The sequence below is a fragment of the Nicotiana tomentosiformis genome, chromosome 3 (genome assembly GCF_000390325.3).
Source record: "Nicotiana tomentosiformis chromosome 3, ASM39032v3, whole genome shotgun sequence".
NCBI classification, from domain to species: Eukaryota; Viridiplantae; Streptophyta; class Magnoliopsida; order Solanales; family Solanaceae; genus Nicotiana; species Nicotiana tomentosiformis.
Window position 1 is genome coordinate 125,635,848 of NC_090814.1, and position 12,573 is coordinate 125,648,420.

The following is a 12,573-nucleotide window of genomic DNA, read 5'->3' on the forward strand; positions in this document are numbered from 1 at the left end:
CTTTACTGTTCTTGTTACCCAACCTCGAGGCCATCTCGAATCGAGGTCGAAAACACTGCTAGAACACTGGTTTGATTTATTTTACTATTCAAATTATCTATTCAATTCCTTGTTTATCAATTGGTATTTGATTAAATCACGTATCCTTAAAACCACTAAATAAGTTTAATTGTTACTCGAATTTTAGGGTAAACAATATATAAAATACCGTACCCTTAGTTTACTTTTTTTTAACCGGAACAAATGAATAAAATATTATTCGACCCGTGTGTTTAATTATTTCTTTATACTGGAACAGATGAATAAAGTATTATTCGGACGAAGGAGCACATGAGTTCCTCGATGGAGGAGAAGTAACGTGTATCCTTTAGGAACGGGTGAAGGAAAAAAAAACGAATAATTTAATTCAGTATCCAACGAGGCATATAATATCGACCTTCTTTTTTCTTCCCTTTGATATTTTCAGTTTAATCGAACATTTTAGGCTGTTAAAATCTTCGATATCCCGCATGCTACGCTGGAATTTGGTCAATTTAACTTATAGTATACGAGACATGAGAAACTAAGTGGTAGTTGGATCAGACAATAGTTCAATTTTTTGTTTTTGGTTTTAGGAGATTCAGTTTTATGTATAATTCTTTAGAATTAATTGATTGTCCAGATATGGATTTTGGATCATATCTTCGATGCAAATTCTTAAACTTGTTTTAGAAGCGTTATAATATGCTCAATCCTCTCATTCTTAAACTCTATATAAGTGATTTCTTCATCTTCTTTATATTAGTGCCTCTTGGAAGTGTTCAGAAAGCAAAATATCTATTCAATTGAATTCAATTTTTGAGTTATATAGGAGCTTTCTCTCAGATTTTTTTTTTAAAGAGAAAGTGTTGTCCAAGTTACACCCATGAGTAAAATATAGTGATTCGAATTGATTCTGAACTAGCCACTCGTACTATTTCGTTGAACAATGTACATAACATTATTAAGTTAAGTTCTTTTGAGGCATTTCTAGCAATATTAATATAGTATTAACTCTTCATGCAAGACAAATTCAACTAATTCAAAGTTGGACTTTGACACTAGTAGATAAAAACCAAGAAAGTGAGGTTGCAGTATTAAATAATTCTAGAGTCTGTTTCTAGGAAGTAACCTCCTATGCGACTTGTTCAATTTTTTTTCTCCCCTTCTATTTTTACACGTTGAAAGCAGTATTCCCTTTTTTTGTTCAACTCCTTTCAGGAAATTTTGATCATTTAGCATAATTTTATAGCTCACTGTTTACAAGTAAGCAGACTGTTTCGTTAAGCTCTTCTATATTCTCGAGAAATTTGGATTAGTTTTACACAATGGAGTGCAAGATTTCCTGGAACTCTTATACCTTAATGTTTCTCCTTTTTGTGCTATGTTCTGGTGGAGGTATTTCATTATATTCAAGTAGTAGCTCTCAACATTCAAAATTCAATTGGAGTGATTCTAGTTTTCTGATAAATTTTGTAATATAATTAATTGAGTTTCTTACTTTTTACTGCAGCTGCCTTTGACGCATTGGATCCAAATGGAAACATAACAATCAAATGGGATGTGCTTTCTTGGACTCCTGATGGTTATGTGGTAAATATATTTGAATTATTATGTTATTCACATTTTAATACTAAGCAGTTTGAGATTTTTGGTACGTACATGAATTCTTGAAATTCTTCAGGCAGTGGTGACAATGAACAATTACCAAATGTATCGTCCGATAATGAGCCCTGGATGGACTTTAGGATGGACATGGGCAAAGAATGAGGTAATTTGGTCCATGTTGGGAGCACAAGCTACTGAACAAGGGGATTGTTCAAAGTTTAGAACCAATATTCCTCACAGTTGTGATAAAAATCCTAGCATTGTTGACTTGTTGCCAAATACCCCTTTTAACCAGCAAATTGCTAACTGCTGCAAGGGTGGTGTTTTGGATTCGTGGGGGAAAGACCCTTCTGCTGCTCTCTCTGCATTTCAGATTAGTGTTGGCTCTGCTGGGACTACAAACAGAACCGTCAAACTTCCCAAAAATTTCACTTTGCTCGCTCCAGGACCTGGATATACCTGTGGTCCTGCTAAAATCATCACTTCCACTCGTTTCATCACGCCTGATGGTAGACGAGTGACAAAGGCTATGAGTAAGTTTGATTTTCACGATTTTTAACCCAAGATTGGAAGTAAATAGTGTTTGGAGGGGAGCCTTGGCGTAACTGGTAAAGTTGCTGCCATGCGACCAGAAGGTCACCAAGCCATGGAAACAGCCTCTTGCAGAAATGCAGGGTAAGGTGCCGCGTAAAATAGACCCTTGTGGTCCGGCATAACGGGAGATTAGTGCACTGGGCTGCCCTTTTCTTTTTAATTGGAAGTAAATTGTGTTTCCTAAGTCTGTCTCTAACAGCCTGAATATTTTTGCTCAATATGCAGTGACATGGAGAGTGATATGCACTTACTCTCAGTTCTTAGCCTCCCCGAGACCAACGTGTTGTGTCTCCTTGTCTTCCTTTCACAATAGAAGTATCACACCTTGCCCTTTGTGTTCTTGTGGCTGCCAGAAAAGCAGCAACTGTGTCATGTAAGATATGCATTTCCCATTGTTCAAAGCTTTATATTAAGTACTAGTAGTCGATACTTTTCTCTCTTATGAAGGTACTGATGCGCATAGCACGTTTAAACAAGTAACAATTGGCCTTGTTAAGTAGCTTTAAAATAACGAACAAGTGTAATTGCAGGAAGACACCGAGTGGAGAGGGAGTAAATAAGCCAGTGCTGCAATGCACAAAACATATGTGCCCTGTCAAAGTGCATTGGCATGTGAAATCAAACTACAAGAAGTATTTGAGAGTGAAGATCACCATCACAAACTTCAACTATCAATTCAACTATACACAGTGGACACTCGTCGTTCAGCATCCAAACTTCAATAATGCTACCAAAGTTTCCAGCTTTTCATACAAGCGTCTCATGCCTTATCCATCGATTAGTATGCCCTCTATCTCTTTATTTGATTCATATGGATACAATACATATTCTTTTGCTATTCTCCGTCAAGGCATTCATCGGACTGATGATAATCTAATTATGCAGATGATACTGCCATGTTTTATGGGAGAAAACCATATAATGATGTCCTGATGCAAGCTGGACCAAAAGGAAATGTGCAGTCAGATTTAACACTTGAGAAGGATGGAAACACAATTACACTAAAGAAAGGTTGGGCTTTTCCTCGGAGGGTCTACTTCAATGGCAATAACTGTGTGATGCCATCTCCTGAATCTTACCCGTTTGTTCCAAATTCTTCCGGATAAAGAGTGTTGCCCAACTGCGGTTCTTCTGTTTCTCTTGGTATTCCTAGCCTGTGGTGGTATTTGGTGATAAATATTGAAGAACAGGAATGTATTAATGAGTATTACAATACACTTGACAATTTCCAGAACTTGTGAAGAGTTATAACGAAAAATAAGGTGCTTACACTCAGATCATCCAATGCCATTTTCTTATAGATATCAAATGTGTGCCATAAAATGTAAACCATTCATACAGGTTTCAGGGATATTAGGATTAACTCTGATTCTACTGTATTTTAATTGACAACAACCTGCTGGATAAATTTTCACAAACATATGTTGTTTCACTTTCCAGTCTGCCACTTGAATTAGTTTATGAGTGAATAAGCTAATAAAAAAAGAAAATATAACTCTGAAGAGCCCTCTTCAGACAGTCGTTGTCATTCAAATTGCTAACACATCTTTGTTCAGTTATGTAACAATGCTCAAGAGGCTTCAAACGCCAAAGCTAAAAAACTTTTATTTTGAGGCATTCGAGCTCACCGTACAACTTCACTTGGATTTCATCAATTTGAAACACCTCCTTGACTCAGCTGCCCTGGTCTTAACAATATAATATGCTCTCAAGAACATTAAATAATGTTGAAAATGATACATATTAGAAAAAAAATTCTCCGTCCTTCGAATACGTTTACAACTGCAAGGGTGGTGGACTGTTATAGATATTGATTGATTAATATTCTCATCAAATTCGGATTCTTATACTGTTATAGGGTAGTATTTTTTGCCTTTTTAAGGGAAGGGGTGGAGGTTAATAATTTTGTTATACATAATCAAGAGCAATTAAGACGTAACATCTACTATAAAAGGCCAGTTTAGCGTATAGTGAAGTCACTAATCAGAAGTGATGATATATCCCACCTAGGAAATGACTGCTTAGCTATTGCGTTCAGATGTCCCATTTTCTCCCGCCTTTCACAACTTTCCATAGGTGAGAGTATTATGGAGTGGGGGTGAGAAAATGATATTATGGCATAAAACACCCAACAACCATTAGGTGTGGCATCAACATGAATTTACCTTCTGCTTAAAATCCCAATCTTTTAATACTCCAACTTCATTCTTTTAGATATAACATAAGATCCTTAAACATCAAGACATACGAGACTAACGATGTCTCAGAAAGGAATATCTTTTGAAGGAAAAGATTATTCCGATCGATGCCAACTCCTCTTATTTCCTCTAGCAAAGCTGATCTTCTTCGCAATCGTCTTGTCTTCTATCTTGCCTCATGCAGGTACAGTACATACCTATATAGGAAATTGTATATTATAATAGCCCCTTTCTCTTTTGTTCCTTGGTAATCAATTTACATATTCTTTTCTACCTTCAGATGCATTTGATCCATTGGATCCATTTGGTAACATCACAATAAAATGGGATGTCCTGTCTTGGACACCAGATGGCTATGTAGTAAGTATCTTCTTAAAACCTTAGTATTTTCAAGAAAAAGGGTTGAAAGAAGCATAAAAAAGGAGTAAAATATACTTGAGTTCCATAATATTGAAATACACAAAGGAATATATGAGTAATGACAATCTAAAATATTCGTCCAGGCTGTAGTAACAATGAATAATTTCCAAATGTATCGGCACATTATGAGCCCAGGGTGGACTTTAGGATGGAACTGGGCAAAGAAAGAAGTGATATGGTCCATAGTGGGAGCACAAGCAACAGAACAAGGTGACTGCTCCAAGTTTAAAGGAAATGTACCACATTGTTGCAAGAAGGATCCTGTAATTCTTGACTTGCTTCCTGGAGTTCCTTACAACCAACAGTTCAGCAATTGCTGCAAAGGTGGTGTTATGGCATCTTGGGGCGAAGATCCTTCCGAGTCAGTTTCTTCCTTTCAGCTTAGTGTTGGACTTGCTGGAACATCAAACAAGACGGTGAAACTGCCCAAGAATTTCAGTCTGCTTGGTCCAGGACCAGGCTACACTTGTGGCCCTGCTAAGATAGTTCCATCCACTGTTTTCCTCACTTCAGATCACAGGCGAAAAACTCAAGCATTGAGTAAGTTTCCCTATTTTTCTCTTTTATTTTTGGTCATTTCAAGAAGGGCATTAAATCCCCCTCCTAGTGTAAATTTGCTTTTGTCAGTTTGAGAAGTTAAATAAATAAGCAATCAGGTTGATGAAAACATTGCTTGCAGTGACCTGGAATGTGACATGCACCTATTCTCAGTTTCTAGCGTCCAAGTACCCGAGTTGTTGTGTTTCTTTCTCAACTTTCTACAACGACACCATCACTCCTTGCCCAACCTGTGCTTGTGGTTGCAGCCATAAACACAACTGCATCATGTAGGTATCCTTTTCAGTGGAACTGTACAGATACTTGAAATTGAAATGGAGAAATTTTGTTTCTCAAATCTTGAAGCTTTGTATTGCAAACTTTGAGCTTTTCCATTCAGTTGATAATTAGTCTGAGATTTCATGATGCAGGAGCGACTCCGAGAAACTGAAAAAGAAGGGAATAAATACTCCAAGAAAAGATAATGAGCCATTGCTACAATGCACCCACCATATGTGCCCAATACGCGTGCATTGGCACGTTAAGATCAATTACAAGGATTACTGGCGAGTCAAGATTGCTATCACTAACTTCAACTACAGATTGAACTATACACAGTGGACACTTGTGGCACAACATCCTAATCTCAACAATGTGACTCAAGTTTTCAGCTTCAACTACAAGCCTCTCGTGCCATACCAATCCGTTAGTGAGTGCATCTGAACGTGAATTTAGCTTTTTTCTCATTCTTAATTTCGTGCAGATAAAAAATCGAACTGAACTTAACGATCAATCCTGATACACAGACGATACTGGCATGTTCTATGGCATGAAATTTTACAATGATCTCTTGATGGAAGCTGGACCTGCGGGGAATGTTCAGTCTGAGGTGCTTATGCAAAAGGATAAGGAATCATTTACATTAAAGTCAGGATGGGGATTTCCCCGGAGAGTCTACTTCAATGGAGCTGAATGCAAGCTTCCCCCTCCGGATTCATATCCAACTTTGCCCAACTCTACTGAAAAACGACCATTTTCATTTTCAATCACTGTAATTTGCATGATTTGGATGATTTTCCTCACCTGGTAATGGCAAAAAAATTCCTAGAATGGAAGCAACAACAGATTCTGCTGGCCCTTCTGATAATATTTAGACTGTGTTCCAACATTGAAAGAGCTTGCTTAGGTTGGTTTTATATTGCATGCATATAGAGAGAACAGTGAGATTGCACCTTGTCTATTTTGTTATATATCTGGAGATAGTATTTCATTTCACTTATGTATAAGATTCTTGCTTCGCCAAATCTTTCTTAACATCATTCAATAGTGTACATCAAAATTTTCAAGATATAGGGCACTGATGCATTATCATAAAGGGTTACAATTCTACAAAGATATACAATGCATCTGTTGAATCTCAATGCAATCGAACTGGAACACAGCAAGCCAATAGTTACATCTACAAAATCACAAGTACACATTCACATTTGGGAACCTTGGGATGAAGTTGCAAAAGTGATGCTTTTAAATTTACTGAAGACATCTAGGTTGGTGTAAACAAGGGTAGGAAATTCTCTCTTTCGGAAGCAATGACAATCCTTAATTCTATTTCTTTCTTATAATATTACAAGGTATGTGAATATAGTAGAATCAGAGACACCAAAATTGCTGTCAGAGAGTGAAGTATAGTGGGCGCACTTTGGGCACTAGCATTTGGTAGGTAAGGATAGGCATCCGGAGGTGGCATAACACAGTTGTCCCCATTAAAGTATATCCGTCGAGGGAAAGCCCATCCCTTTTCAAAGCTGAACTTCGATTTATCCTTCTGAAATATGATCTCTGATTGCACATTTCCAAAAGGTCCTCCCTGCATTAGCAAATCATTGTAAAATTTGATTCCCCAAAACATAGCAGTATCATCTGTACAAGATCAATTAAAAGAAAATCAGTTAGAAAGCTCAAATGTATATAAAAAGTTGTATTTACTTATCAAGGGGAAAGATTACTCACTAATGGAACCATACGAGACCAGTGGCTCATAATTAAAGCTGAATATCTGGGTGAGATTGTCAAAGTTGGGGTGCTGAACAACAAGATTCCATTGGGAATAGTTCATTCTGTAGTTAAAATTTTGTATGGTGAGTTTTACCCTCCAGTATTCTTTATAGTTGGTCTTAATATGCCAATGAACTCGAATGGGACACATATGTTCAGTACATCGAACCAGAGGACTGTAATCATTCTTTCCTGAGCTTACAAGTGCTGAAGCTAAATATGGGGAGTCCTGCCTGTCAGAGAGCATAAAAAATTCATATGAATATTACGAAGTTCCTGAAGCTAAAATGAAAAAGAAAGGGAGATTTTGAGATTAAAGATAGTATCCACTCACTCTACACATGTTCCAGGTTGAGTTATGTTATTTTTGCAACCACAGGCGCATGTTGGGCAGTTCACAATGGTGTCATTGTAGAAGGAGGAGAGTGAGACACAACAGGTAGGTGTCTTCTGAGCTAGGAACTGTGAATAGGTGCAAGTAACATTCCACGTCACTACAAGAAAAAAAAGATACAAGTAAAATGATTATACCACTCGCCAGTAGAACAAAAAACAAATTTCATGCTCAAAAGGTAGGCATCTTTTACCGATGTGTCATGTCATTAGTGTCTTGAGAAACTAAAGGAATGGAATAGAAATAACAATATACTTAATTGAAAAAGAAAACATGCAACCACTGAAAAAAGTTTTTCTTGGATACTCATAGCTTGATAATCCACTATAACTTACTCAAAGCTTGAGTGACCCTTCTTCCATCTGGTGTTGGAAACTTGCTTGGTTTCCCCTTCTTCGCAGGTCCACAAGTATATCCGGGTCCTGGTGCCTTGAGGGTAAAGTTTTTCGGCAACCTCACTGTCTTGTTGCTTGTTCCTGCTTGACCAACACCGAGCTGGAATGAGCTCACAGCTTTCTGTGGATCTTGAACCCATGAGCTAATTACTCCACCTTTGCAACAATTTGCAGTTTGCTGGTTATACGGAGTTCCTGGCAGCAAATCAACAATGGTTGGGTCCCTTTTGCAGCAATGAGGAATATTTCCTTTGAATCTTGAACAATCTCCTTGTTCTGTGGCTTGACCTCCCGTTGCACTCCAAATTACCTCTTTTTTTGCCCATGTCCAACCAAGTTGCCATCCTGGTGCTTGAATATGACGATACTTTTGGAAGTTATATATTGTAACAACAACCTGCATAATTCAGGGGAGAAAATACTCTTTGGGTCAAGCACTATTGTAATAAACTTCATTATAAGCTCTGGATGGTATTTTAAGTGATGAGTGATTTTGCTACTAGATAAAAAGGAAAAAAAAGAAAAAAATTTGAACTTCCATGTTGCACTAATTCAAATAGACAAGGAAATGATGCACTTAGAGAAACTTATAAAAACAAACATATCAACTTAAGTGTAGTCTTATGGGTCCTAAAACCTTTCATATATAAAATATGCTTAGATTGGAAATATGAACCAGCACAGCCTTTGTGGTTTTGATTAATACAATGTTACCTCTCTAAAAAAAAATGCTTAGATAGGAAAGATTATATAAGGGACCGATGTACTCTACAGAAAGAGCTAATGAAATTAGAGCACATCATTGCCATTAAGGCTATTGTAGCATTTTGAATTGGTAAAGAACAGAATTAATTACTTGAACCACCCTGAGGTTAGGTTGTTTATTTTGTGGAAGTGAGATAAGAGGGGACCTTTAAGATATGTGCGTCCTATCCTGTTTCAGACAAAACACAAAAGTAAAGATATATTCATTTATGTTTCATCTTGAGGAGTGAGGGATCAAAATGAAATCCTTCAATGCTTAAATGGCAATCCAATTAGATTGGAAATGAGACAATGATATATTTGAAATCATGTTCCTTCTAGATAGAGTCATATCTCCCTTTGAACATTTCGCTAGTAAAATAAGAGCAAATACACTCACATTATATCCATCTGGAGTCCAAGATATGACATCCCACTTTATGGTAATATTTCCATTTGGATCGAGTGCATCATAAGCGTCTGCAACAATATTCAGCAATCAGTAAACTTTTTTATTCGAGCTCTAGAAACAGGGGGGAAAAAGGACACCAAACAAATAGTGTTAGTAGTGGTTTAATTTCTACTATTTATCGGAGTTTATTCCATATCCCAAAATTTGTTCTTCATAGAGACAAATAAAATTTCTAGAAGTCGTCTTCATAACTGAGCCAACAACAATCAGTAATCTGAACTAAATCATCAACCTAGCCAACAACAAGTGCATATAGCCCCCTACCTGCCTTCTTGAAGGCAGGGGTAAGGTCTACGTACATACTACCCTTTCCAGACCCTACTTGTGGGATTGGGTTTGTTGTTGTTGTTGTACCAAATTGAACAATTTTGATGTCCCAAGCATTATAAATTTAACAGTCAGAGGTAAATATAATATGACAACCCTGAGATTATGTAGGTGAATCTAATATCAACAATGTGAACTAACTCATCAATCTAAACAAAATTCAGTAAAATCACATTGCTAGAATATCAATGTTCCAATCATTATAAATGCAAATGGTTGACTGAAACATTAAGTAGGTGAATTTAGTATTACAAGGTAATATTGACTTAAAAAGTAAAAGGCATAGAAACAGATTTTGCTTCAAACTGTTCACAAACTTAAAAACAAAACAAGGAATAAAACAAACAAGATGCAGAGAACTTCACCTAAAACAATGGGGGAATATTGATGAAATTAACAATAAAGTCTTTGATAAGAAGGTCAAAATGCTCTAGAGTCTTCTACTGTGCTGCAGAGTAACCAAAGCTTAGCATGCACATCAACGTGCAAGACATTCTTGTTCCGTCAATAAACCAAACCACACTCAAAACTCGAATATCCAAACTATCTTTGACCAAAAGCTTAAAATCAAAACAACTCCACCAATGCCAAAAAATCTTTACTTTTATGACTCGCCCACAATAAAAGAAGAAGAAGAAGAAAGAAAAGGAAGAACAAAGAACAACTTAGTCAGTTTGATTCTACAAAACTCCTTAGCATAATAAAAAATAAGGAATGTTATATATTTTTTAGGGTAAATTTCATTAGTTCATTGACACGTTGAGCACTCACCTGTAGACTGAAAGCACATTAGAGAAATCAAGAAAGCGATCAGAATAACAAAACTGCCAAATTTAGTGATTGATCTTGAGCTGGAACTAAGGCAAACCTCCATTGTTGAGTTTAAAAAAAGAAAAAAACTGGTTGAGTATTTCTGGATTTTTGGACTAGGGAAGAGTGACAAATATTTTGTGTGGGGAATGCAGGTTGGCAGAGTAGGAGAGAGAAAGAAGAGGGAAGGGAATTAAAATGTTGTAATGGTAAGGAATTAGCCTTTTATAATGTTCATATGGACTACTGTGTTAGTTAAAACTGAAAAAGGAGGGGCGAAATAGACTGTATTGAGCCAACTGTCACCAGATTAGCAAATACTATTTAATTTTTCTTTGAGATTACTTGAATTTGTAATTTGGAACACTGATAGTAAGGAATTTTCAGTGTTTCCATTAAATGCCGCGGCAATAAGAGGGGAAAACAAAAAGGAACCTTTCCAATAGAGGGAAAAGAAAGGACAATTGCCAGCGTTTTGTTGCAATTTTTGGGAAAAGAGTTGCAGAAAAAAAGAAGGAATCTTGTTTGACGGAAAAAGGAATTGAGGGGAGGGATGCTTCACATTTATTTCCCTTGAACTAAAATAAGAGATTTAAAAAAAGTGATTGCTCTAATGGTAAGCACCCTCCACTTCCAACCAAGAGATTGTGAGTTCGAGTCACCCCAAGAGCAAGGTGGAGAGTTCTTGGAGGGAAGATTACCGAGGGTCATTTGGAAACAGCCTCTCTACTCCAGGTTTTGTTGTTGCTTTTAATTAAAATTAACTAGTTTAGTATGGGAAAAATCTGGTGAAATTTGGCAAGGGGATAATTGTCCAAGTAAAAATTACTTTAAGATTGACTTTCCGCGTTTTCTTTTTTTTTTTTTTTTTTTGTCATAACTTCATGTGTTCAACCATGTAATTGGATTTTCACAGCGCAATACCCTCTAGTGAAGTACAAGATTTTCGGGGCAGATTGTTAAATTCACTTTAAAAAGTAGTGACTAATCTTGTGTTTAATTTCTCTTATGTGTAATATGATTAAAATTTGAGAAACTGCAACATGTATAAGTAATTGACTTAAACTTAAATGATTTTGAATGGGAACACTTCGTGGAATATAATTGGCCATTATATGTGCAAATGATTATGATTAATGACATTCTAAATTGGATCATTTAGGTTAAAAACACTCAAAAGTGGTTAGTAGAGCTGACGTGTTAGCATCTTCTTCTTTCTTTTTTAGGTCCTTTGATAGTTTTTTTAATTTTCGAGATATTCGACATTCGCCTTGGGACTCGATTAAATTTGAATTTGCGTCAAGACATTCTCATATTAGGGCAAGGCACCGTAACAAAGATAATTTTATACTTATGACTCGAATCCTAAATCTCCGATTAAAAAGTGAAAGGTTACTTAGCACTCGATCACAGTTTATGATAGTTGCTTGACTTGGAAGGCTCACATGCCTCGTGACTTTTTTGGGGCTTAGAAAGGCAAACTAATTCAATGCAACTTCATTAAGAAATAGCTTTAGAAAAAATTATTGAGGATGTCAATTTTCGTTTCTTTATAGAGATTCTATTCAGTTGCTTTTTGGCAGGACACAGACTCTCACTTCCCCAAGAAAGTATTTGTGAATTGTAATTGAAAATTGTATGTATCTAGAAACGTCTAATACGTGCTTTTATTTCAACACGCAAAGAACTGTGTCAAAATGAAACTAAATTGATGAACCAATACAGGGGGAAAAGAGAAAGGAAAAAACATACGCACACACAAAAGATATACAAATAGCACCAAAAAGATATATTGCCTGTCAATGAAAACGGTGGCCATAATGTTAGTGCAATTTTCTGGTTATATCATATAACAATGTTTTGGCCTTCAAAAACAAATAGTACTCAAATTTAGAATAAGAAATGGCTGTTCAATGAATTTTATGGTTTGCTTCATCCCACCGGCCACCTCTGTTTTTATTGTTAATCTATTTAAAAGAGAGACTTCATACAATTGTTTGC

At 36.3% G+C, this 12,573-nt stretch overlaps 3 protein-coding genes across 3 annotated transcripts; 2 read left to right on the forward strand and 1 right to left on the reverse strand.

Annotated features, from left to right (window-relative positions):
* Positions 1–1,159: 1,159 nt before the first annotated feature.
* Positions 1,160–3,495, forward strand: LOC104101019 (COBRA-like protein 4). Its single transcript, XM_009608420.3, has 6 exons — positions 1,160–1,416; positions 1,532–1,611; positions 1,703–2,159; positions 2,446–2,593; positions 2,751–3,001; positions 3,106–3,495. Exons 1-6 carry the CDS (start codon positions 1,347–1,349, stop codon positions 3,324–3,326), a joined length of 1,227 nt encoding a protein of 408 aa, XP_009606715.1. The 5' UTR covers positions 1,160–1,346; the 3' UTR covers positions 3,327–3,495.
* A 930-nt stretch (positions 3,496–4,425) lies between these two features.
* On the forward strand, positions 4,426–6,679 carry LOC104101020 (COBRA-like protein 4). Its single transcript, XM_009608421.4, has 6 exons — positions 4,426–4,602; positions 4,699–4,778; positions 4,922–5,378; positions 5,518–5,665; positions 5,807–6,084; positions 6,182–6,679. Exons 1-6 carry the CDS (start codon positions 4,479–4,481, stop codon positions 6,463–6,465), a joined length of 1,371 nt encoding a protein of 456 aa, XP_009606716.1. The 5' UTR covers positions 4,426–4,478; the 3' UTR covers positions 6,466–6,679.
* Positions 6,680–6,759: 80 nt separating this feature from the next.
* Positions 6,760–10,782, reverse strand: LOC104101021 (COBRA-like protein 1). Its single transcript, XM_009608422.4, has 6 exons — positions 10,534–10,782; positions 9,364–9,443; positions 8,160–8,616; positions 7,765–7,924; positions 7,386–7,663; positions 6,760–7,295 (listed from the first exon to the last, which is right to left on the reverse strand). The coding sequence occupies exons 1-6, from the start codon at positions 10,634–10,636 to the stop codon at positions 7,000–7,002; spliced, it is 1,374 nt and encodes a 457-aa protein (XP_009606717.1). The 5' UTR covers positions 10,637–10,782; the 3' UTR covers positions 6,760–6,999.
* Between the last annotated feature and the right edge of the window lie 1,791 nt (positions 10,783–12,573).